Source organism: Antennarius striatus, chromosome 10, assembly GCF_040054535.1.
Source record: "Antennarius striatus isolate MH-2024 chromosome 10, ASM4005453v1, whole genome shotgun sequence".
Taxonomy (NCBI): domain Eukaryota; kingdom Metazoa; phylum Chordata; class Actinopteri; order Lophiiformes; family Antennariidae; genus Antennarius; species Antennarius striatus.
In genome coordinates, this window is record NC_090785.1 from 20,643,266 (window position 1) to 20,669,194 (window position 25,929).

The window sequence follows — 25,929 nt, forward strand, 5'->3', positions numbered from 1 at the left end:
ACAGACATGTAGGATGTTTGGCCTGGCAGAACGGAATTATATTTGAACTTAAACATCTACTGCAGCAGAAAAAAAACACACACCCCATCTGTCTGAAATGGACTGGCTCACATGACATTATATCTCTGTCTGACGTTAAGGCCACACCCCACCACTTTTTCAAGACTGCAAAGGCTCAGAGACTATTGTTAAGCCCATTACATAGGAAGGACTTATTGGCAGGAAACAGCTCTCCCAAACCCATGTGTGGCATGTTGCTGCATCTGCCATGGAGGATGCCATCACATCACAAAAGGTTAGATCAACAGTAAAAACCCACAGCCTGAACCCACTCTAGATGTTCACCCACTAACTGGCTGATGGGTCCACCCAAAACCGTGGGAGATAAAGAAAAACTGCGCCGTAATGGATGACCTTTTGTTGATTTAAATGAGAACAGAACAAACAAATAATTCAACTTCCAACATGTGTCATTATCATTGCTGTCGATCCCAGAGCGGTGGTTCAGGGCTATTTTAAACCCCTGGAGTCAAGTGAAGAGCTTTCTACTTTACTGTGTTTTCGATGACTTCAGCTTCATAACTTGATGTATTGTAACCAGGATGGAGGAGGCCGGACTCTTAGTGGTCTCCTCTGCTTTCAATAAAGGTAACTCACGAGAACAATTATTAAACACAATGTCATATAAGATTAAATCTCACAGAGGTGAAGGTTAAGAGCACATTGAAGTGGTTTTGTGTAAACAGTCAAATACACTTCAGACCACACAGAGCGATTAATACTATGCTGTAGAAAAGATTGTGCATGCAGTGCTCCAAAAACACACACATCTCCAAACCGTGTCTGTTAACTGACACCAAGAGAAAATGCTGGATTCCAAGTCGTCCAGAACTCGATTCTGCCCAATGGAAATTAACAGCCTGAAGAATATATTCTCACTTAAGTCTTCAGACTGCGATGATAAAAAAACACTTGGCCCCCTCGGGGAAAATGTCTGTCCTCATCACGTAATTACATAGAATCATTTTAGTAGGAAGCTCAAACTGCCAGAAAAGATTTTTGTAGCTTGCAAAGACCAAGCAAGAAGGAGCAACTGTTACCAAGCATTTCTACTGCAGTGCAAATTTCGGGAAGCCTCTGCAGCAGCGTTCTCCTCAGTACACCACAAATCACAATCCTTATCATTCATATCACTCATTCACTTGCAGTCATCTTTTGATGTTCTCTTACCATTGTTTGTTGTTGTCATATGGAGAAAAGTGGTCTCACTTCTTACTAAACCATCACAGAAACAATTCTAATTTATTTCACAAGGCAAAGTGACACGGAAACAGTCATCCTGAGGGTAACAATGAGAATCAAGCATTAAGAGAAAAACACTGTTTGAATCGTCGTCTTGAGAACTTCATCCAAAAACAAAGGAGAACTGGTTAGAAATACATTTTATGGATCACTGATCTGTCAAACCTCCTGTCTAATAGTTTCTGTTTTGTTTTCATATTCAATAACTTATTGTGTCATTCCAGATCCTGCCTCATTTGCAGCCAGCTCATTCCAGTCACCTGCTTTCTCTACACACACCTGCAGGCTGCAGCCACTCCCCAATCTGCCTCCACCTTTCAAATGCCAGCTCAGCCTTCTGTTCTTTGCCCGATTGTTAGTGTTCGTCCCTACCTTCCAGTGTTTATCTCCTGCCTATTCTGATTGTGTGTTTGACTCTGCCTGTTTCCCCAGACCCTGCCTGCTGTCTACCCGTCCTCGGATTTGTGTGCCTGGTTTATTGGATTGCCTTTAGTGTATGACACGCCTGATGATTGGACTCTGCCTGTTTACTTGCCGTCTGTCTGATTCGTCTATTTGGATTGATTCCCTGGTACCAGAACCCTGCCTGTCCAATTAAACCTGTTTTGAGACTTGACCCGCCTGCTTCACTGTCGTGCTTTTGAGTACTGAACACCGGTCATTGTGTGGGACAGACTTGAAAGATAACGTTTGATTGAGTGATCTTGTGGAAATGACCTTTATAAAATACTTTTGCATAACTAGATATAAATGGCCTCTGTGCTGATGAAGCAATGGCTCTAAACTGGCTGTGACTTGAATTCATGCCGCTGTTCTCCTTCAGGAGCTTTAGGTCAGCTGGAGTTTCACATGGATAGGTGTAATGTGAACGTCACCTCTTTGCTCCACGGCGTTTCTGAACGCTCATGTTGTTCTTCACACTGGAGTCTGGGAACCAACGTGGTTTCACTGACAAGTGAAGCTCTCTTGCTCTGAGTCCTGGACCAAACAGATACTATTAGTAACAACAATGATTGATTAGAAATGAAAGCAATGCTGAAAAACAGATTCATGCATTTTATTCAAGCTGACATAATAGATAGATAGATAGATAGATAGATAGATAGATAGATAGATAGATAGATAGATAGATAGATAGATAGATAGATAGATAGATAGATACTTTATTAATCCCGGAGGAAATTGTATAATTACTGTAATGCATTGATTACTGGTGTAAACAAAGAGGACAAGACCACATTAGTGCAGTGTGAGCATGTGGTCAGATCCCCTCTTTGGGGCCAGTACCAAGGGTACGTTTCACGAAGCAGGATTAGTTAAACCCTGGGTATGTAAACCCAGAAATGAGGGAAAACCAGGATTTCTGGTTTCACAAAGGGGGGTAACTGAACCTCTGGGTTTCTTACCACAGTAACAGACAATTTCCTCCGGGATTAATAAAGTATCTATCTATCTATCTATCTATCTATCTATCTATCTATCTATCTATCTATCTATCTATCTATCTATCTATCTATCTATCTATCTATCTATCTATCTATCTATCTATCTATCTATCTATCTATCTATCTATCTATCTATCTATCTATCTATCTATCTATCTATCTATCTATCTATCTATCTATCTATCTATCTATCTATCTATCTATCTATCTATCTATCTATCTATCTATCTCTGGAGCTAGACTAGTCAGGAGGAGGTTTTAGTCTATAAATCCGGGGTTTCTTCTTTCACAACCACTTACACCATTTAATTTCTTAGTTCTTAGTTAGCAGACTACATTTTGAATGTGAAGGCAAAGTGTTCTCGGACGGCTTCTGATTTATGGTCTTACCTGGGCAACAGACTGTAATGAAGTCAGTAGTGTAAAGGGTTGTAATAACTGACTAGTCCCCTTCCTTTGATCTAATATATCCACTATACATCATAGGAGACTTTGACGGCTTTTATCTGGAGGACAGGGGTCACCCATTGCAACCAAGGCTGCTGAATGCTGATATAGATGAGGGCACATTTATGTATGTGGAGAGAGCATTACATTGGCAATAGAACAACTGAACAGTCAGACTGCGAAATGTCAAACATAATGAAAACGAGGAGGTACTTCGATGAGATGATGCAGAAGTCTGACCTGTGTGAACGATGTTTTTATCCTTCATTCTCAGCTGCTGCCATGCACACTTCTCCCAGTGACCCGCAACGGCAGAAAATATTTAAATCCATCATTGACAAACCTGTAGGAACAGTGGCATAAGAAAAACATGAATATTTAATACTGTACAAATTTAACCCAAAGTACATGTGTATTCATTTATAAAGTGTAAAAACACGGACGGGTTATGTATATAATGAGTCGGTTCATGATGTTAGGTCATTTAAGATGTCATATTGTTATAATTATGATCATTATGCTTATTGTTATTGTATTGTTACTTTTGTTACGCCGCAATAAGCGGAACAAGCAGTAGAAAATGAATGAAAGAACATTATTTTTATTACGATAATTATGATTATTACTTTTGTTGTGATTGTTATTATTAATATTATGATTGATTGTTATAACTATTATTGTTATTATTATGTTATTATATTGTTCTTGTCATTATTATACGTAGATGTATTTACACGCAAGCAGCCTGTTCCTCTTCTTGAGACAATCATAACGACTAACAGCGTCTCTCTGATTCTGGGGGGTGTTCGATTCTAACACCCCCTCGTCTGTAACACGACCCGCTTCATAACGGGCAGCCCCATCAGCGAGCTGTTCGGCACCTGCTTACCAAACCGCGGTACTCCGGTTCCGCTTCGGCTGAACAAACAGAGGTCCGTTAGGTTTGGCTTTAGGTCGAATGGCCCGTGAATATCAGAAAAGTACCGCCTCGCTTCTCGGTTCGGTTCCGCCAGTTCCACTTCTTCCAGCGGCTTCACTGAACGCAGCTGCGGGGTCAGCTGAAGCTAGTCTGCTGACAACCGTTAGCTGAAAACATCACGGACCGGGAGGGTCGTCACGTCGACAGCCGCGTTCTGTCTCCTGTGTCTGGCGGGGTTACTTGCGTCTCCATAGGCTCCTCGGTCCGGCCATGACGAACATCTCTAGTACTGTACAAAGAGAGCACTCAGACCCCGCAGTCCGTCGTTCACGCAGCCCCCCGCCGCCTCCCGCGCCCCCGAAGTGACCCGCTGAGCAGCAACAGAGGTTCGCGCCGCATTTCCGCTCCTTCGTAATAAGAGCCTGGAGCGGGACGGTCTGTCCGGGAGCGGCTCAGGAGACACGGCTGGAGGCTGAGGGGACGGAAGCAGACAGAAACGGAGGAGTTCTGACAAAAAAACATTTTTTTCATTGGACAGAAATTTTTTTGCACTCTGAAATGTGTGTTCAGTTACACCTCGGGTCAGTGACGTCATTGTTCCCTAAATCCGTTATTCCAGGGGCAATCTTTCAATAATAGATGTGATAAACTAATGTGTGACCATATGACACATTAACTGATATTAACATTAACTACTATATTTACCGCACTATAAGATAGATAGATAGATAGGTAGGTAGGTAGGTAGGTAGGTAGGTAGGTAGGTAGGTAGGTAGGTACTTTATTAATCCCGGAGGAAATTGTATATAACCACTGCTCAGGCATTACATAACAAATAATACTGGATAAACACCAGGAGAAAAAGAAACACTGACATCACAGGACATACCACAAGACATACATTACACTAACAGACAGACACATGCAGCACTAACAGGACTTATATACTAAACTATAACTAAAATATAAACAGTATAAAATTTAAAAATATTACAGTATTAAAATATAAACAGTATAAAATAAAATCTAAACAGTATAAAATTGAATTAAAATATAAAACAGTATAAAAAATAAATAAATAATATATATATAACAGTATAAAATTAAATTAAAATGAAATAATAATAATAAGGCGCATGTAAAAGCCTTTTTTCCCCAAAAACAAACAGTGCACTTTATAATCCAGTGCGCCTTATATGTGAAAACCGTTTTAAAATAGGCCATTCATTGAAGGTGTGCCTTTATAGTCCAGTGTGCCTTATAATGCGGAAAATACTGTAATGTCTGACCGTGTGACACGACATTAACCGATAATGTCTCACCATATGACATGACATCAACTAAACCGAGACACAGCCACGTTTTCGGTTCCAGCCTTTTATTCTGCCTGATCAGAAGCTTTGTTGTGACAAATCCATATGTGAAAAACCAAACGTCCTTGAGGAACAGGGCATCATGGTACGCAGGTAGAGGTTTTCTCAAAACACATCAGCATGCCCACAGGAGGAAGTGGGACATGAACCAAGAACCTTTGGTTCTTACCAGCTAAGCCCCACATCCTGCAAATAACCAGTGACACTATAGACACTGTTTACAGTCGACTCGCAGGGTTTCATTGTCTCATTCTGGTCAGCTGGTTGGAAACGTCTCTAAGAACAATTTCTTGATGGATACAACACATTTTACTCGAATAAACAATACGTAGCTTGTTTTTTGGAAAAGTATTTTTTTTAATGAGTATTTTATTTGAAGTAGACACCATTCATCATTATGAAACATACAACTGTTTCTTTTCAATCAATCATATCCTGAAGGCAGTCTGGAAGTTTACATTATGCTAGTATGATGTTTTAGGCACGATGTTTGTTTGTTCCTGGTCTCAAAAGGGATGGAGCTCCGACAGAGGATCCGCTCCAGTGCTGTGATCATGTGACGTGTCCCATTGGGCCCACATGACTGATACAGCATCGCTCCTACTGCAGAGGCTGTTTCAGATCAAACAGTCCTGTTCCACCTTTCACCACCTTCCCCACCACCAGGCATGCTGAGGGGGACACCAGCTGGTCATGTGACCCTGAGAAAGACAGGAAGAGCTTTGAACAAAACCACAAAACAAGACGGAGTGGCTGTCAGCTTTGAGGGGAAAATATAACAACCTCCCTGAAGCTTTGCTACGACCATTTGATGGATACAGTGGTTAGGAGAAAAAGTATGTCACAGCTGAATTACAAGGAGATAAAAAAATAAAAATTGTTAGAGAAGAGGATGCAGAAGACAGGGTTAGATGGAGACAACTGATTCGCTGTGGCGACCCCTGAAGGGAAAAACCCAAAGGAAAAGAAGAAGAGATGCTCACCCAGCATAGTAGCCTGTTTGAGAAACTTGTAGCTGGTCTCGAAGGTCATCTGCTGCAGAGGGGAGGGGTTGGACTGGATGGTGTGTCGGTTTAGTGGCTTGTAGGTACCTTCAAAACACATGTAGTCTGCTACCAGTGACAGGTGTCTGGGGTCCACCTGGATACCTAGAGACACACAGAGATGAGCAACAACTGAAGCTGTGTGGAGTCTCAATGAGTGCCAAGTGTTTGTGTGTGTGTGTGCGTGCGCATGTGTGCGGGGGTGTGTGTGTATGTGTATGTACCATAAACAGCAAAGACGTCTTTGATCTCTTTCTCTATGACTTTTAGAGCTACTTCGATTCCGTAGGTGTTAGCCATGGCGTGCACCTCGTTGCTGTACAGCCTGCTGATGTCCAGGATCTGGGGATTAAAATGCAATGCCAGCAGTGAGATTGTCACTGAACATCAAGATATTCAATATCCCGATACAAAAGAATATTTTTTGAATGATGAATCCTGACAATAAACTTCAAGATTCTGAGGTCAAGCACTTTTAGTGTTAAAATAATATTGTAATCCAAATGAAAAATCATTTACACATAGAATGTACTACACTGATTGATATGAGATTTGAGTAAATATAATGCTCACTAAGTGAAATAGAATTAATGGATCTGTTCTTCTGATGTCTTGATACGCACTGTTATCTTTAAAGGCAGAGTAACTACAACATATTTGACAGAAGGTGATCGTGTTTGGAGGACGATTGCCAAGTGTGGCATTTTAAATCAGCCAACAGCAGGTTCAATTTTCAACATGGCTGTCATGCATGTTGAAAATGGCATCAGCAGCGATCAAACGTTATAAAACATCCAGTGAAAGGTTTGGTGAGATCATGACAGAAGCAACCCATTGTCCACCTCACTGGGACTGAGGTCACTGCAGCTGTTAAACAGCTCTGGAGCGACACGACCCCCAGGGGTGGGGGGGTCCCCTGTTTAAGAATCACATAGCTCAGCCTCCCTGAGAAATCTATTCCAGGGTGCTGGAAAGGAGAGTCCAGTGAGTTGATCCCCAGATCCGGGTGCTAAAATGTGATTTTGACCCTGGTGGTGGAATACGGGACCAGATCTATACCCTCATAGGCCAGACCAGTCCACATTTGCCTTTTGTCCTTTTGGTCCAGTCTCTGTACTTCCAGAGTCAGACCTTTGGTCATGAGCTCCATGCAATGACCAAGAGGATAAGATTGTGAGTACGAGCAGCTGAAATGATTTATTCACTCAACATTTTGTAGTGGCAAACATCATGTAGGTAAACGGAAAGATAACGGAAAAAACACAAACATAAAAAGCTCCCAAAGACAAAAGGATCAAAATGATGTGCAGCGTGTCAGTAAATGTTCAAGTTAAAGTTCTCAAAGAACACATCATTATGTGCAGTTCAAAAAGCAACAAAATCGGTCCTTCCCTTTTATTAAAGACAATTCAACCTCATGTTCAAAACCAAAGCCACAATCTGTTGCTGTAGAATCAACAACCCTTACTCACATCATTGTGCCTGAACATTTCATGCATGTTGATGCCTTCTGTGTTGAGGACTGTCTCTTTCTTGCCGCTCTTCGTTGTGGTTTCGCTCAGCAGGCAGCGTGTCAGACCTTTGGTCTCCATGATGACAGCATTCTGAGCCAGTCTTGACAAGACCGAAGTCAAGTCAAAGTGCACCTTGCTTACCGGCAAGACCAAGTTGATCTGTGAAGGAAATGAAGGGATCAGTGAGCCAATGAGAAGACGTCTAGAAGCTATGGGCTGTTTAATTGGTTTTTAATGAACGGCATAATTTGTGGATGAAGATACCAAAAGAGAGGCTTAGCTAAGTAACCCTCACACTCTTTCTTTCTGACAAAGCTTTGTACAATCTCACCTCACACCAGAGTTCCTGTCTGACGTCGTAACGGTACCCCTCTATCACCGGGCTGGACTGAAGGACAGCGTTCACCCTCATCTGATCCAAACTCCCCGGTCTCTCCGCCGCTGCTCGAGACAATTTCTTTGGCGTTCTCACTTCTGTGCTTTCCTTCTCCGACTCCTCTGCATCAAATCCGTTACTCTCCTCCTCCTCTGCCTCCTCTCCCTGAATTTCTTTTTCCTCGACGTCATTATCTGCATCCTCCTCATCACTCTCATAGTCCACCTGCAGAAGCAGCCATTAATCCTTTCAGACTCGCTTTATTTTGAGCGTTTTTTGTTAAACTGTCGATGTATTCAAAGAACTCCAGCTATGAGCATGTGGAATCACTGAACAGTCAGATTTAAAGGTTTTAATATGTCTGACGATATTTCCTTGTGGCTAATTTTTATTATAGCATCATTGAGTAATTTTTGCTCTAGACTGCACACAATTGTTAGCCGCCTAAAAAAAATGTTGTTTGCTTATGTGGTTAGTTGTCATAGTTACATGTTAGATGTCAACCTTCCATGTACTGATCCCATTTGAACAACTTTGTGTTGTATTTGTATTTAATATGAAGTATTTCATCCTTTTTATACCTCCTCCTCTTGTTTGCTTTTTCGTTTGTTGTCTGAAGCGTCGGCATCTCCTTCGTTCCCCTCATCATCGATGATCTCTTGCTCCTCTTCACCCCCATCATCGATCTGAGGGACGGCAACAGGAAAGGGACACATCAGATTTCAATGTTCAAGCACAGGGTAAGCTAAACGAACGATGAGCTAAACTGATGCAGACCCCTGCTGTGCCAGTCATTCCATCACCGTCATCGTCCTTATCTCTGCGGCTGGCCTTCCTTGTTTCCACGAGAATGGACGCCAGCTTGGTGCTGCGCTTCTTGATGGCGTCGAGGAGGAGAAAGAAAAACCTGACAAACAAGGGGGTTGAGATATAAAACAGACGCCAAATAATGGAAAGGTCTGGTTATTTCTTTTGAATTATTGCACATACACACATACACACACAGACATATGCACACACACCTTGTTTCCATGTAGTAAAGGATCTGCTGTGGTGACAACAGCTTATCATCACGGTAACGCTCGGCAGGCAGGAAGTGGAAGGTGGCTTTGAATGAGCGCAGCCTTTCTTTTCCAATCCGCAAAGTCTCCACGACATCCACCTTCTGCAGCACCTGTTCACACACACACACACACACACACACACACACACACACACACACACACACACACACACACACACACACACACACCATGTGAGAAAGGTTTCATCCAGTCAAACATCAGTTAACTCAACAGCCATTAAAAATCACTCTGTCAAAGATCAATCAAGAAGATGATCCATTTAAAGTGTTTAAAGTGCAATCGTCCCACTGAGCTTCTTTCATTTTCTTTTCCATTTAATGTGACTTCTCACACATTATTAATAACTTAGAATAGAACGACACCTAGATTATAATTATAACCGAACCATTGGATCCTTATATAAACACTCTTCGGTACAAACTCCCCCATTCTGACCACCTTTAGAACTGGACCGCCAGGCAGTCAGGACACTATTCTGTTACACTGAGTTAGGAGCTAAACCTAGAAACAAATTCAGTTTCAAAAATATGGCTGGGACCATGACTCAGCTATTTCTGCATTCGCCGTCCATCACAGCTTGAATATATTTAGTAAAACCAAAGCTGGAAAACTCGTCATCGTTGTGGTCGCTTTGATATGATCACAATATCAACAACAAAAGTTCAAGACTAGGTCAGAACTGACATCCTACCGGTTCATAAACTAAAAACAAAAACATTTGATTTCAAACATACAGGGCGTTTTGTGACGTGTCCTCTGCCAGCAGGGTTTACTGGATTACTGAAGAAATAACCGGCCAAGCAACCAAGGATGGATCCCATCTCAATGCAGTGAATAGTAAGGAAACATGTAAACACTGAAGCTACATTTTCAGGCTGTTGCTGCTGATCCAGACGAAATGTTGATACAGTATAATTACACATCTCTGTTCTGATCATGAATTCATGACTCATCATCAGACGTAGGATGGAACCCTCACCTCAGCCAGACAGACTCTGGTGAGTTTCTTACGGAGCGTCTGGGCTTTCTTCAGGGCTCTCTTGGTGTTGAGTACTGGAACACTCATCATGGGGGTTTTAATGTTTGAGCTGGCCACCATCAGGATCTCCCTCAGGCTGTGGGACACAGAGAAATTTAGGGTCAGTGAGCTGCGAGAGTTGACGTAGATTATCACATCCCCCCTTATAAATAACAAGCAGCCCCTAACACAACGCCAAAAGTGGTTTCTATTTGTTCTCAACCCTAAACATGTTCTGTCATTAAAAGCAGCGTGGGGATAAGACACCCAGTCAGTAGTTAGTATAGAGGTCTAGAATGTCCTGTCAGCCCTTTGGACACATTTGGGTAAAATAAAAGCTTTACAATTAAAGTCTGAAGTAAGGGCGGTATGAGTTACAGGTCACATGGTACAGCCCCGTCTGTATACTGATATACCGGGGTATTCCTAAGGTGACGTTCATCTCTCCCCTGCCAGCGAAGTGGAAGGTGTTGAGGGTCATCTGGGTGGAGGGCTCGCCGATGGACTGGGCCGCCAGCAGGCCCACGGCCTCCCCTGGATCACACAGCGAACGCTGCCACTTGTAGTGCAGCAGCTGACGGAGGCTGAGGACACGCGGGGAGACGGAGAAACATGACGCTGGTTGAACTGGTAGAAAGATACAACTACAGAAAGGACTAGAAACATATAACATATATAATATCACAAAAGATGAATATCAAACATGAAGTCACCATTATCGTAACAGGCTGTCTTTAACCACATGCATTAAACATTTACTAAAGCATGTGATGCTTAATAAATAATCTATTTCAGCATTACTGAGGAAAGAACACACCAGATATTTGTGTGACATGCCTCCAACGTGATCCTATCTTCAGATTCAGATTAAAATGCGTCACCGTATTATTTTTCACTTTTCCTCTTTTGAAAAATTGTCAAGATTCATCAAGCCATCAACATCAACCAAAATTTGTTTTCCTTTAAACCTGACACCTCATCTGAAGTGATGAAGCAGCCGTTGTTGCTGCTTCTCTTTGAACTAAGAGCTTGTTCTAGTCTGAATGGCTGACATCATCGCTACCTGTGGACGTCCAGCTCATCTTCTTTTCCTCCCTTTCTGCTCTGCAGGTATTTTTCCGTGATGCTGTGAAAGTTTTCGGACACCGATCCGAAGCAGACATCTGGCCTGAATAAGCTGAGCGAGGGCTCGGGGCAGCGGGACGACCTCCTGCTATACTTTGACCTGCTGGATTCGTCCATAGCACGCCACTGCTCAATAACCTAAGGGAAAGGCATGCGATTACACACAGGTCAGCCGGGGTTAGAGGTCATCCACCCCTGCACTTAGTCTCTGAATGTGTTTAACTACCTGTAGTACAGCAGCCTTTCTGCCGTTTACATCCGGCTTATCTGTTTGTTCAGTCTGCTTCAGTTTGGCCAGCTTTTTCTGGGAAAACAGCAGGAACGCTCCTAAAGCCAAACATCACAGGACATAAACGTCACATGACATAAAGAAAACTGCACACACTATTAGTTCCTCCACGTTTCTGAAGAAACAATCCTCTCTGGGTGATGTTAAAGTGAGATTTAAAGACTGATTCTTCATTTTGGAAGCTCCTGTTGTGAAGCTGACGGAATATAGCATGGGTAGTCTTTCAAGTGCTCACGGTTAGTCTTCAGAGAGACTACCCATGAGCACTTGAAAACTAACCACTAGGTGTTCGGTTATTTTTTCAAGTGTTGTGGGAACTGTGATGTCAACAGGTTTTCTACCTCTCCGTGGAGACGCCAGCTGTCTCTTGTCTTTCCAGCGCTGGATGGCTGTGAAGTGCTGAACAGCCGTCTGAGGGTCCAACTGGACCAGAACCTTGTTTAGACCCTGGGATCTTCTGATAACCTGTCAGGAAAGGGAAAACGTCTGTTTCTGACCGTTTGGGTTCATTTTCTTGGCAGTTTTAGGAAAGTAAATGTTCTGCTACGTATCATCAGGCGGTCTTGAGGGATTTTACGATTCACCTTCACATCCTCAGCAGCTGAGGACAAACCTTCATCAGTAGTAACCAGTTGTGTTTTCAAACGGTCACCAGGTGAACTCGCTCTCGCTCTGGTTTCAATTGGCTTCTAAAGTCAATCTGGCGCTGATGATCTTAGCAGCAGAACCTTACAGACTGTTTTAATGCCGTTAGCAGCACAGACAGGCTGAGGGCATCGGGAGATGCTTTCACCTCATAGTTTTCCTCGATGAAGGGGAACTGTCTGGGCTGTAGAAACTGTGTCTTGGGGATATCAAGGCCGTCTTCCCCGTACAGGAACTGGATCACGGATCCATCGCTGTCCCTCACCGTCAGATCGTACTGCACCACTAGACCCTCCAGATGCTTTATAACACACCTGCAGAGGAAGAGGAATGGAGTGTGATGCTTCTTGGCATGGGTTGTTTCTTTGAAATTGATAGCTAAATATTTTCCTCCTTAGGTCTCAGGTTTGAATGACATTGTGGTTCCTGCTGGCTCAACTCATGTGACATCATTTAACACATCGTTCACAACAAAGCTTCTGCTGTGTCATGTCTGTGTCACCTATTAACATTTTACCCTCACACACAACCAGACACAAACTTGTTCCCAGGAAAACACATGTAAAACCAATGATATGAGAAGCAAGGCCTACAAGATGTGAGCAACGGCTTTCAGTAAAAACCCAGTGCACCTCTGCAGGTATCCGGATCTAGACGTCTTCACCGCTGTATCGACCAGCCCCTCTCTGCCAGCCATACAGTGGAAAAAAAACTCCTGAACACAACAAGAATACACAGAGGAACACATCGTGAACGAGATGCTTCGCAAACATCTGTGAGGTGATGACATCATAGCAGCTGACATCAGAGCTCTCTTTGTGTACCTGTGGCCTGATGCCTGTCAGGAACCTTCCTGAAACGAAGCCCCCGGCACCAGGGGAAGGGTCGTATGGCTGGAAGCATGGTAAAGATTTTCCAGAAGGCATCAGCGGAGGCCTGCGGCCCTCCAACTCTATCTGACCCAGCAGACATGAAATCTGGAAACATGCCCAGACGTCAGGAGGTTAAATAAAAAAATGTGAACATGAATGTCGGTTACAAAATCTATACAGTAGAGGCTGGGGGGGGGGGGGTACCTGCATGGTGTTTACAGTAGACCCTTTGGCTCCTGACTGGACCATCAGCTGGAGGTTGTTGTCAGGAAATGAGGTGTGAAGTCCGACCGGCATGCACACCTACCGACACGAGACAAGATTTCATCACGAATCACTAAGGACTGCTGACGGAAGACAAGCACTCACACGAAACACAACTTTAGAAAACAAATAAAACAACTACCCATGAGCCCTGAAAACCCTTCAAACATGTCAGAATGAAACAGAAGAGGTGAATGTGCCTCCTCAGAGAAACCAGGCTGACTTTGTGTATCTGCTGAGTCAGCTGAAGCTCCAGATGTGCTGCTGTGTATAATGACGGTTACCCTATTGATGTCATTGTTCACATGGTTGGCCACTTCCTTGAACTTATGATCGGCGGTGCTGAAGTCCCTCTGGTCAGGGTTGAGGTGAGCGTCCTGCCAGCGGCTCCGAGCGTCAGCTTGACCCACATTGGGCGGCAGGTTGAAGGCTGCCTGGAGAGTCTTGAAGACGGCAAGGAAAGAAATGACACCATCACCCACTTCGACCATTTGTTTTAACTGAAAGCTCCTTTAACTGATATTTTCAGAGACTCCATTATTTAGTCCTCTACCCTGGTTGTGTTCATATTCTTCACTAGATCTGTGTGCAGCACACGTTTATCCCCAGGGGTCGAATTGGAGCCCCGCGGGGCCCATAAGCTGCACCTTCACTGTGGCAACCACTTTGGCCAGGGAACGTCCACGGAGCAGGACGCCTTGAATTTGACACGGTTGCCATCGTTAAATGTGGAATGTCTCACAATATATTCCGTTTGAATAAGGCCAGTCTCTGCTGGTGGATCAGACACGAGCGTCCCACACCGTCAGTGTGTGCAACACAAACACGTCAGAGCTTTGAACTCACTTTTGTGCCGATCTTAAGGGACTTTTGAATGATTTTTTTCCTCTGTCTGTTGGCAGCCGGTCTCACCAGGATGTCTTCCACACCTGGACACAAAACCCTCTTCAGTACTTCCACACAGATCTGACAGACTGACATTCGTGATGCCATCTGTGTGGCGTGGGGTGAGGATGAATGTTGGTTTTTACCCAGAGTGAAGCCTCTGTAAAGCTGCAGGTAGGCAGTGAAGAGCCGCGCAAGACAGGTGAGCACCTTCCCACTGGTGTCCCCCCCATACAGCTCATAGCAGCAGTGGACCAGACCGTATGCTGACGAGCCGTAATGAGCTTTGTCTAGAACCCCCATCAACAGCTCTCCCCCACGAATCACCACCTGAAGGAGAGGAAGATGAGTAGATCCTTTAAAAAACATCAGGTCAAAGCTCAAATCCTGATCTACACTGGAACAACATCACCGAACCTCCTCACCGTGCTCCAGACAACTTCATTCCAACGTTGCATGTGACGTGTAAATTATTATTTACTACAGAAGAACAAAGGCCCAAATCCCCGAAACCCCTGCATCAGTGTTGACACAAGGATTTGACCTGGACATGTGTGTGTGTGTGTATGTGTGTGTGTGTATACCTGTGAGTCACACATGCTGTCTGGTTTGTAACCCGGAGCAGCTCGCGGTGGGACTTGGATCCACGCTTTGCTGGGGATCTTTGACGTTCCAGCCAGGTTGAGAGGCACGGCCTTTGGCGGGATCACATTCAGCAACAGCGTTGACACCACCTACAAAAAACACTGGGTTCAGAACACACTGCTGAGTGCCAGGAGGCATGACGTGTTTGTTCAGCTTTTGATTTTCTCTCTGCACTAAACGCTGAACCACCTGCTTCCCCGTCCACAGTCGCTGAGGTTTGACGATGGCCGGCGGCAGCAACTTGATCCGGCCTTGTTTATCCGTCAGTCCTCTGTACACCAACTCATTGTACTGGGTTCTGGTGAAGAAACAGTCTCGTATTGTCATCCTGGTGCCTGACACCATGTGGTCCTGGATCAGACCTGCTAACGGTTTACCGTCCTGCAGAGAAATGAAAACATTGTGCTCACATTCATGTTTAATTTGATGTGTTGGGCTGGTAAAATCCAGTTATATAGTTAGACTCTTTTTCAAAATGGGCAACTACATCTAAAGTGATTTGGGAGACAGGTACGAGAGTACTTGGTGTGTCATCTGGAGTGAAAATAGATAAGGAGACTTGGTGGTGGAATGAGGAGTACACGAGTGTATACAGAGAGAGAGGTTAGCTAAGAAGAAGTGGGACACTGAGAGGACTGAGGAGAGTAAACAGGAGTACAGGGAGATGCAGCGTAAGGTGAAGGTAGAGGTAGCAAAGGCCAAACAAGGGGCTTATGATGACTTGTGTGCTAGGTTTGACAGTAAGGAGGGAGAGACTGATCTATACAGGATGGCAAGACACAAAGACAGAGATGGGAAGGATGTACAGCAGGTTAGGGTGATTAAGGATAGGGATGGATATGTATTGACAGGGGCCAGTAGTGTGATGGGAAGATGGAAAGAGTACTTTGAAGAGTTGATGAACGTGGAAAATGAGAGAGAACAAAGACTAGAAGAGGTGACTGTTGTGGACCAGGATGTAGCAAAGATTAGTCAGGATGAAGTGAGGAGGGCACTGAAGAGGATGGAGAGTGGAAATTCACTCAGTCCTGATGATATACCTGTAGAGTTTTGGAAGTGTCTAGGAGAGGTCGCAGTACAGTTTCTGCCTGGGTTGTTCAACAGGATCTTAGATAGTGAGAAGATGCCTGAGGAATGGAGCAGAAGTGTGCTGGTGCCCATTTTTAAGAACAAGGGAGATGTGCAGAGTTGTGGCAACTACAGAGGAATAAAGCTGATGAGCCATACAATGAAGTTATGGGAAAAAGTAGTGGAAGCTAGATTAAGGGCAGAAGTGAGCATTTGTGAGTACTACAGATGCAGTATTTGCGTTGATAGAGAAGTACAGAGAAGGCCAGAGGGAGCTGCATTGTGTTTTTGTAGATCTGGAGAAAGCTTATGACAGGGTGCCCAGAGAGGAACTGTGGTATTGTATGAGGAAGTCTGGAGTGGCAGAGAAGTATGTTAGAGCAGTGCAGGACATGTGTGAGGACTGTAAGACAGTGGTGAGGTGTGCTGTAGGTGTGACAGAGGAGTTCAAGGTGGAGGTGGGACTGCATCAGGGATCAGCTCTGAGCCCCTCCTTGTTGCTATGGTGATGGACAGGCTGACAGACGAGGTTAGACAGGAATCTCCATGGACTATGATGTTTGCAGATGACATTGTGATCTGCAGTGAGAGCAGGGAAAAGGTGGAGGAGAAGCTAGAGAGGTGGAGGTTTGTCCTGGAAAGGAGAGGAATGAAGGTTAGCCGCAGTAAGACAGAGTACATGTGTGTGAATGAGAGGGACCCAAGTGGAAGAGTGAGGTTACAGGGAGAAGAGATCAAGAAGGTGGAGGATTTTAAGTACTTAGGGTCAACTGTCCAGACAAATGGAGAGTGTGGAAAAGAGGTGAAGAAGCGTGTCCAGGCAGGATGGAACGGATGGAGGAAAGTGTCAGGTGTGATGTGTGATAGAAGAGTTTCAGCTAAAATGAAAGGAAGGGTGTACAAAACTGTGGTGAGACCAGCGATGTTGTTTGGTCTAGAGACAGTGTCACTGAGGAAAAGACAGGAGACAGAGCTGGAGGTAGCAGAGATGAAGATGCTGAGGTTCTCTTTGGGAGTGACCAGGATGGATAGGATCAGGAATGAGTACATCAGAAGGACAGCACATGTCAGAAGTGTTGGAGATAAAGTCAGAGAGGCCAGACTGAGATGGTTTGGACATGTCCAGAGGAGAGATAGTGAATATATTGGTAGAAGGATGCTGAGTTTTGAGGCAGGAGGCCTAGAGGAAGACCAAAGAGGTTTATGGATGTAGTGAAAGAGGACATGAAGGTAGTTGGTGTGAGAGAAGAGGATGCAAAAGACAGGGTTAGATGGAGGCAACTGATTCGCTGTGGCGACCACTGAAGGGCAAAGCCGAAAGGAAAAGAAGAAGATAGTCTTTGTTTTATGGGCACTCAAAAATGAATGCAAGTGTCATTGGACAAGCGTAAGAATAAACAAAGATTATTGATCAGATTCAGAAGTGAATTTCAATTAATTGGGATGCTGAATTACAAACTGATCATTTGTAATTCAGGATATTCCTCTGACATTTAGTCACCTTTACGCTACGGTTTCCTGTCCAGTGAAAACCTCTGCTTCTCTCAGGCTCAAGGACTTGTCACTTGATTTTTAACTCCACTGGTGTTTTTCTGGACGCTTAAATCTCATTCTAGACAACACACACATTAAATACCAAAAGGCAGCAGCCTCACGTGTTTGAGGTGTTCCTGAATTTGCTGAAAACACATTTAGTAATTTTTGTTTGGGGCAGCGATAACTCTTGTCATCTTATACACCAGGTTCTCATTTTAAAACAGATCATAATCCTGTTTTAGTGCAAAAGGTCCAGAAATGTTCTAGTTTAGGGTTCAGTCTAAACTAAATATGCTCCGTCTGACAGTCACACTTTGTAACGCCTGATTGTTCGGGACCGTACAGCTGCTGGCGGCGATGGCCTACCTTTGGAACTAGGTACTGCTGGTCGGTTCTGACTAGTGTGTAGGCCTCCGCTCTGGCCAGCTCGCTCTGAGGAAAGTGTGCGTTCATCTCATCTCCATCGAAGTCAGCATTGTACGCTTTGCAGTTTGCATAGTGGAGGCGCAGTACCTGCAGCATCAAAGAGGGGGCGATGGTGATCAGTCATCTGTCAGAGTTCTTGGCGCTAAAACATCACAGTTAGATGAATGAGCCTCAACCAATCAGACGGCACCTTCTCTCCTGGTAGGATCCGAGCGCAGTGGGCCTGGATGGAGGGTCTGTGCAGCGTCGGCTGCCTGTTCAGCAGCAAAACATCTCCGTTCTTTATGTGACGGTTCACCTGGACGGACAGCGGAAGTCAGCTCCACAAAGAAACAATCCAGAAAAAAATAGGGCTGTCACATTAACGCGATAATTAGGTTAATTAATTACGCTGCAAATTAACGCGCTATAAAAATTAACGCAATTAATCTCGAGTGGCAAATTTGGCCCATTGGGTGACCCGTCGGCTGCAGTGTTATGTCACTTCAGTACCTGCGCCACTAGTCACAAGCAGGGTGACTGACAACAGAGATGGACGCGACACAGGAGAGCGAGGCAAGCCCACTCGGACATTTGGGCGGAAAGTTTATTCATAAAAGAACAAAGACGGGGCTATAAACAAAAACGCAGTTATTCTGCGCTGTAGACGCCTCCGTCAGTCTGCCCCAGGGCAGCTGTGGCTACACACGTAGTTACCACCACCAAGTATGAATGAGGAGTGAATGAATAATGGATCCGATGTAAAGTGTCTTTGAGTGTCCAGAAAAGCGCTATATAAATCTAATCCAATTATTATTATTATTTGTAAATTTTGTAAGAGAATTTTCATATCACCGAAGCAGCTCCAGCCTATCGTATCATTTAAATACAAAACATGTCAAGGACACAGACTTGTCTGTTGTCAGTTCCTGTAACGTTAGCTGCGGAAAAGCCTTTTGGCATTTTGCTATTTAGTTGCCTTATCTAGAGGCATGTTATACTATTCATTTTGAATTGCTGTATTGAGTCAGCTTTAGTATTCATTTTGATTGAGAGTCTGCTTATGTGCCTATTTGAAACTCAGCCTTATTTTATTTCTGAATTTTATTTAACTATTCGTATTGCGTTTTTGAGAAATGCACCTGGCCTAGTTGGTTTGCTGATGTGCTTGGCCTTTTTTCTTTTGAATTTCATTTATAAAGCACACTTAACCAATAAAAATGTGGATTTCAAATCTTCTCTTCTCAGTGCATTCTATTGATTAGTCATGCATTACAATTTTGTAATGTCCTAGAATTCAAATTCTTTATTTGGGGGCCTTAGCAGGTATGAGATTAAAATGCGATTAATTAGATTAATTACAATCCTGTAATTAGATTTATTTTTTTAATCGCCTGAAAGCACTAAAAAAAAAAACTTACAATCCAAGCGTCTGACTTACTATCTTCACTGGAATTTTGTGTGGCTCGGGACAGGGTGTCAGCAGTTGCTTGGCAACAGCTTCTCTCTGGGCGAGGTCGACAGGTGATAGGATGGTTTTCTTGCCGTCCTCGTTGATTACCATGGACGCACCGGGGTGGACGTTTGGCCCGTTGAGGACGGCCTGACGAAGCTCCTTCACGTTCCACGGAGTGACCGGCTGTGGGTACGTGAGCTTGGTGGCAAACACCTTCACAAGAGATGGAGGGACTGAATTCTGGACTAACTCTCAGCTTTTTTATTATTATTGTTATTTACATTCCTTATTCATCAATTAGACTGGGAGATAAAGCCTTAAGAAAGTCAGACGCACCATCGGTACTCCGATCTCATGGGTTCCTATGTACATGTCTGGACAAATGACAGATCGCGCAGCATAGTCCACTCGTTTTCCCATCATATGCTTACGGAACAACCCCTCCTTCTTCTCCAAGATCTGGCAGGAGAGGGCAGATCTTTAGGAAAACAAAGCCAACAAAAACTAAGTGGGTGTTTCAGGATCTGTGATACCTGTCTGATCCCTGGGTATTTCTCTGTCATCATTTTGTCCATGTCGCTGTCAAACACGACGTTGACGTGGGTCTGCAGTCGGATCCAGATGTTGTAGAGTTTATCTGATAATGTCTCTCCGGGGATCCCTAACAGGAAAGTCTGGTCTGTCTGTTCCACAGCCTGAGAAGATTGTTGACGTATATGGGATAAAAAGAACGCTGTTAAAGCCTCATTCCACTTCATTACACACAGATGTGTGCGAGAGCTCTGGCACACACAGAAATTTGACCTGACCTCTTCTTCATCAGCAATTTTTTCCCCTGCAATGAGAGCCAGGAGTTTCCTGATGATTCCACAGTCCTTCATGACGGCCTGCATGTTGACCGTCTGACCGTTTGTAAACATCTGGTCACCAAGGCGATTGATTGGACGATACCTGATAGGAAGAGGAGTAACTGTGATACAACCTCTGCCAACGCCAGCTGTTTTATTTGTATTATCACACAACATAAATCTGCCCACCGGAAGAAGGAATCTGATAGGCTGCAGTGGTCCTTCGTGTGGTCTCGACCCGAATTGATAGGGCTTGTCCGTTTGACTCTAGTTTTGAACTCTAACCCCAGTGCTCTGACCGGAAGTGGTTTTTAGCTCCGTTCCCAGTCACTAGATCAAACACCTGACATAAATGATGCATCAGACTACCTCCATGAACCCAGTTTTAAAGTAACTCTTTAATTAGACAATGTCTTACTCTTTATGGAAAATTTAACTCAAGTCATTTCCAATTTATTATCAATATTTGAAGAGTTTGGATCTCACACAGGATTCCAAATTTGCTCTTTTGCCTCTTAATGGTTCTGTGAGAACCTTCCCTGCTCATATCCCTTCTATTTCTGGGTATAAAATGTTTCCCTTCGTTGCATTACAACTCATACCTTTCTGGAAATGCTTGACTCTAGAATGATTGGGATAGGTGGGGCACATCCTAGTTGCCTCTCTTCAGGCCTGATCACTTTTGTTAAAATGAGTGTACTGTATTACCTAAAACTTTCATTAGCTCAATGATTCCACTCCCACAAATGACTGGGAGAAATTCAACTCTGACGTTTCCCACTTTATCTGACCCACAAAATATCCCAGATTGACAGAGAGGAGTGGAGGGAATGGCGGGTTAGCTGCACCTAATTTTAAGTATTTGTGATCATTTGTGATCCTCCCTGTTGTTACAAGGTGTGATCCTGACACCCCAGTACCGCGGCACAAGTTGGACGAAAAAAATGGTTTGATCACATAGTTTAACAGATGTCCTACTTTCTAATGTACTCTGACAAGCAAATCATTTTATACTTTAGTTCCTTAATCTCAAATTTGATTTGAACGTGGCGCTTGGTAGGAAAGGAATGTAAAATATCCAGTAATCGGCGTACACCTTCCCCTCTGTTAACCAACAAAGACCTGATGATCGGAGGAAGACCCATCCCTTCATCACACCGAAGCAATAATGGTCTCCATTACCTTAAAGACTCATACCATGACACCGTCCTACGGTCCTTCCAGGATACTAGTACTTCATTCAATCTTCCAGGTTCCCCTTTCTTGTTTCACTCACAAGTCAGATCAGTCTGTCATGAAACCATATGGTGTTCCTCAACAACCTTTACCCATTCATCCTCTCAGCAGATTAATATTAATGCAAAATACCACCAAGGATAGGGGAAGGTATCCATGCTGTGGAGACAAGACTATCCTGGATTCGGAATTCAACTGGAAAGATGTTTGGCCGTAGAAAGCAGGAGTCACGTAACCCTAAACATCAGCAGATCCACTTGTGTTCATACACAGAACTGATTGAACCCCTCACAGCTCAGAAACACTGTAACATTTATATGTAACATTTATGGCGTCACACAACCAATGTTGTGCAACACAGAAAATCGTTGGTGTGTGTCCTCAAACTCTACCTGCAAGGCGGCACAACCAGCAGCTCCAGGAAGAAGAGGTCTGGGTAGAAACCCTTCGCTGACGCTGCCCCGCCCTCCATACCAGAAAACAAGTGCTTTAAGAAGAAAGCTTGAAGCAAAGACGGAAACTAGGATTATTTTCAGGATCTATTATATGCGTAAAACGATGTGTTTGTGGTGAAATGTGAAAGGGGTTGTGATGGCTGCGCTCCGTGGTAAACCTTCTCTCGCCCACAGCTGGACGCTGTGCTCTTTCGCTGTACTGGCGGTCATGTAGACTCTCTTCGCAGCCATCAGCTCCTCTAGAAGTAGACAAAAACAAAAACCGACTAACTTTAGTAACTTAACATTAATATGCATGAGCAGGGATTGTCAAGAATGTGCACTGTTAGCGCTCAGTTACAGAACACTGTTCGAACATTTGACTAACAACGAGATGATCATTGCTGACAGTGGGCAGGAGGTTAACAGCTCCTCAGTTCAGCACCAACAACCTCATCACATCTCCTCAGAGGACTCACCATCAGTGTCAGTCTTTGCTCCTGCTGGCATTGTGACAATCAGCTTGCTGTTGTGTTCACGGCGTACTGTAAACTTGCCAGCCCTACACACACACACACACACACACACACACACACACACACACACACACACACACACACACACACACACACACACACACACACACACACACACACACACACACACACACACACACACACGATGCATGTAAATTAAAGGTTAGGATCAGGAATGAAGCTGGACAAAAGACATCTGTTATTTAAGTTGTCTTTAAGTTGTTGTCAACTGGAGGTTAGTATTTTTTTATACACTGAAACGTTTGAGTCAAGCATCAAAGTTTTCATGTAATTCTCATATATACAAAAGACAAAACTATTTTGTTGAATAAGTGAATCTTATCAGAAACAAGCATGCAGTCAGGCTGGTTCCCTCATACCTGCAGTAAGGGCACTTCCTGCTTTTCATGTGGATCTTCCAGAAGTCAGTGATCAGACTGTTCTTCTTTTCAACAAGGTGTTTTATCTGGAAAAAAAAGAACACAAAGACACATAGGCCTCAATGCCCCATCAGTACTGAATGAAGTACATTACAGCATACTTTCTGCATGATAAATCATTAAACGGATTCTTCTGTTTGAATGAGCCTGGATGTGTTATTATTCTACTAACCACATTTTATCACTATAATACTCACTGGTCTGAGGTCCTCTGAACGGTCAGCGTTCCCCCTGATTACCGTGTCTGTATACACCTTAAGCAGCTCCTCTATCTCATCTCCACTGGCTCTGGGATTCACCTCCATGTGCTACAATACACATTCACATTCATTCAGAACACAGAGCCACATTCCAAAGACCTGGTAAATTGTACTGGCTTGGAAAGATTAAGGTTCTGTTAAAAGCAAACAAGAGAACTTCTTCCATCTCTGGAAACCATATCTGAGCATCAGAGGGACTTTCAATCTATATTTGAATGGAAACAAGACCCAACAAGAACCAAATTCAGTCAGAGACCGCAACATCCCTGAATTCAAAATTTTACCGACGTACTTGCATAGGTCAAAGATCAAAGCTAGTGCTCTGACCTGCTTTCACAGATCAAAGCACTAGCTTTGATCTATGGTCTTATTCACACTGGCTTTCTCCCTCATCTTTCTATCTTATCCAGTTCCTGAGTGTACAAAAGTTGAAATTTGACCTCGTTTTTCTCAAGGTCAAGGTCATCATCTCATTTTCATCCCCTTTGCCGCCCAAGTAATGTGATTTTAGTTTCATCTTTCTATTTGCAAAGGTTGCAAAGATATTTGGTGGATAAACGGGCGGACAGATGATCGGACTTACGAACACATCGCCATTTCATTTGCTTCTATGTATATGTGTGCCTCTTGGTACAGTTCATTCATTGATTTTCATGTACTGCCACTGTATCCGCCATGGCGGTCACAGGGAGCTGGAGCCTAGCCCAGCTGGCATAGGGCGTGAGGCGGGGGACACTCCGGGCACGACGCCAGTGCACCGCAGAGCCACACACAAAGACATATAAACACGCACACACACACTCACTCCTAAGGGCAATTTGGGACAGGCCAATCAACGTGAAGCGCATGCTTTTGGATGTGGGAGGAAGCTGGAGAACCCGGAGAGAACCCACGCAGACACGGGGAGAGCATGCGAACTCCGCAGAGAGCGTGACTTGAACCCGGACCCGCTGTGTTGTGAGGCGACAGAGCTCACCACTGCGCCAACGTGCCGTTAGTGGTATATGTAATTTAAAGTGAACGTGTACACCCACCTGGTTAAGAATGCATTGTATTTGGTAAACCTCTTGAATGGCCCCCAGGTCCAGTAATCTGAGCTGGTTTAGCAGCAGGTGAATGGCAGCTCGAGGACACGTTAACATGTGGCACACCAGACAGGAACCACGTAACAAGAGGAAGAGTTTCTAGTGAGAATGAAGAGGAGAAGGATAAGAAAAAACGTACTGGAGAAAAATGATCCTGGAAGCGGATGGATTTTAAGTTTACAAAGTGTTGTAAACTTTCTTTGAAATGTTTGAATGAAGACCAACCAATCAATCAATCAATCAATCAATCTATCTATCTATCTATCTATCTATCTATCTATCTATCTATCTATCTATGCCGCACGTGTCTCCATCTTGGACTCAAACCCAGTGTAAATGAGAGTGACTACATGTTTGGCCTGTGGTGCGTTTGTGGGCAGGCGTACGTCAAAGAAAAGGGGGTTGTAGACTGGCAGGGGCAGCTCCACATGTCCCATGTGTCCGGGACAGTTATTAAAGTCCTGACAGCAAGTTGAACACACCTGAAAAAAAACAGTGAAAAACAAAGTCACGTTGAGTCATACTGCCATGACAGGCATGCTGAATCCCAATGCCCCCACAGTATAAATCAAGTGGATTAAAAATATTCTGGCTTGAGCTGAAATCCTTCACTGTGCACACAGACATCCATAAACAACAAAAGCCCAACTTGTTGTCAAGTCTATTCTCATTTATAACACAATTCAGATACATCTTTACTGTACTGTGTGTAGACGGTGAATACAGTAGTTACTTCTTTATTGTCTGCTGGCCCCAGGGCCAGATCATACAGGCTGTTCGGGGCTACGTTCCCAACAGCATCCAGAAACATGGGGTTGGTGATGGCCTTGACGCTCAGCTTCCTGTACAGGGGATGAGACAGATGCATTATTACAACTTAATCACAACAGCGTATCCAGTATTTCACCTGCTCAGAGGCATCTCTACAGGGTTCTACAAAAAATCAGATGTTCACAAATGTCTACCATTCTATACGGTTATAACCCATATTATAACATATTATATCACATTGTGGGTATAACAGGAGCAGGCTATGAGTTTAACATTATCGGTTGCTGCAAGCGTAGTCATGTCTTACTAAAATATATATTAATATCAACACAACTTCCAGTTAAAACATGTGGTTATGTGAGTGAGCTAAAACTTAAGGTGCAGTCCTGACAACGGAGTGCTTGTTGTTTTCAGACGTGGGCCACTAGTGAATCCAAACCACGATGCTCTCACCGTAACTCTTCCGCCGAGTAAATGCCGAACGACATGCCCTCCAAGCGCCGCCATGGGACTTGTTTTCCAAGCAACATTCTTGAGGATCATACAAACTCTCAGTGTTTACGGGTGTCTGCTCATGGTGCACACGTGAAAAATGTGAAGTCAAGCT

The 25,929-nt window shown here is 43.9% G+C and overlaps 2 protein-coding genes and 1 non-coding gene across 11 annotated transcripts in view; all 3 read right to left on the reverse strand.

Moving 5' to 3' along the window:
- Positions 1 to 4,540, reverse strand: part of LOC137602366 (long-chain-fatty-acid--CoA ligase 1-like) — a 58,393-nt gene extending 53,853 nt beyond the window's left edge. For 5 of the 9 annotated variants that reach the window (XM_068325014.1, XM_068325011.1, XM_068325013.1 and 2 more), the window contains exons 1-3: positions 4,084 to 4,540; positions 3,435 to 3,537; positions 2,178 to 2,280 (exon numbers count right to left, since the gene is read on the reverse strand). In XM_068325014.1, the coding sequence (XP_068181115.1) occupies positions 2,178 to 2,280; positions 3,435 to 3,462 (131 nt within the window). In that variant the 5' untranslated portion in view covers positions 3,463 to 3,537; positions 4,084 to 4,540. Of the gene's footprint in view, positions 1 to 2,177; positions 2,297 to 3,434; positions 3,538 to 4,083 lie in introns of those variants that run through there. The other 4 variants (XM_068325016.1, XM_068325018.1, XM_068325017.1 and 1 more) reach the window with 3 other exon arrangements.
- A 1,263-nt stretch (positions 4,541 to 5,803) lies between these two features.
- On the reverse strand, positions 5,804 to 25,925 carry polr1a (RNA polymerase I subunit A). The gene is made up of 37 exons (XM_068325563.1): positions 25,776 to 25,925; positions 25,285 to 25,393; positions 24,938 to 25,033; positions 24,501 to 24,650; positions 23,404 to 23,514; positions 23,147 to 23,232; positions 22,710 to 22,792; positions 22,410 to 22,490; positions 22,189 to 22,297; positions 20,522 to 20,663; positions 20,246 to 20,407; positions 20,049 to 20,171; positions 19,698 to 19,925; positions 18,468 to 18,575; positions 18,218 to 18,364; positions 15,437 to 15,628; positions 15,187 to 15,336; positions 14,749 to 14,932; positions 14,564 to 14,646; positions 14,002 to 14,160; positions 13,658 to 13,756; positions 13,406 to 13,558; positions 13,214 to 13,296; positions 12,730 to 12,895; positions 12,278 to 12,401; positions 11,874 to 11,974; positions 11,586 to 11,785; positions 10,939 to 11,106; positions 10,484 to 10,619; positions 9,442 to 9,593; positions 9,197 to 9,326; positions 9,001 to 9,105; positions 8,375 to 8,644; positions 8,002 to 8,202; positions 6,754 to 6,871; positions 6,470 to 6,634; positions 5,804 to 6,187 (listed from the first exon to the last, which is right to left on the reverse strand). Exons 1-37 carry the CDS (start codon positions 25,850 to 25,852, stop codon positions 6,087 to 6,089), a joined length of 5,052 nt encoding a protein of 1,683 aa, XP_068181664.1. The 5' UTR covers positions 25,853 to 25,925; the 3' UTR covers positions 5,804 to 6,086.
- LOC137603267 (small nucleolar RNA SNORA5) lies at positions 14,298 to 14,435 on the reverse strand. The gene has a single exon (XR_011037245.1). It is a non-coding gene; the product is annotated as a small nucleolar RNA SNORA5 (small nucleolar RNA).
- Positions 25,926 to 25,929: the final 4 nt, after the last annotated feature.

What these genes read in the sequence shown, in the direction of transcription:
- polr1a (XM_068325563.1), bottom strand. Translation starts at nt 25,852, where the DNA reads ATGTTGCTTGGAAAACAAGTCCCATGGCGGCGCTTGGAGGGCATGTCG. An exon ending in AAATTGCTGATGAAGAAGAG is followed by an intron (nt 20,408 to 20,521) that starts GTCAGGTCAAAT and finishes CAATCTTCTCAG; the next exon opens with GCTGTGGAACAGACAGACCA. An exon ending in TGAACAATGACATCAATAGG is followed by an intron (nt 13,757 to 14,001) that starts GTAACCGTCATT and finishes TCGTGTCGGTAG; the next exon opens with GTGTGCATGCCGGTCGGACT.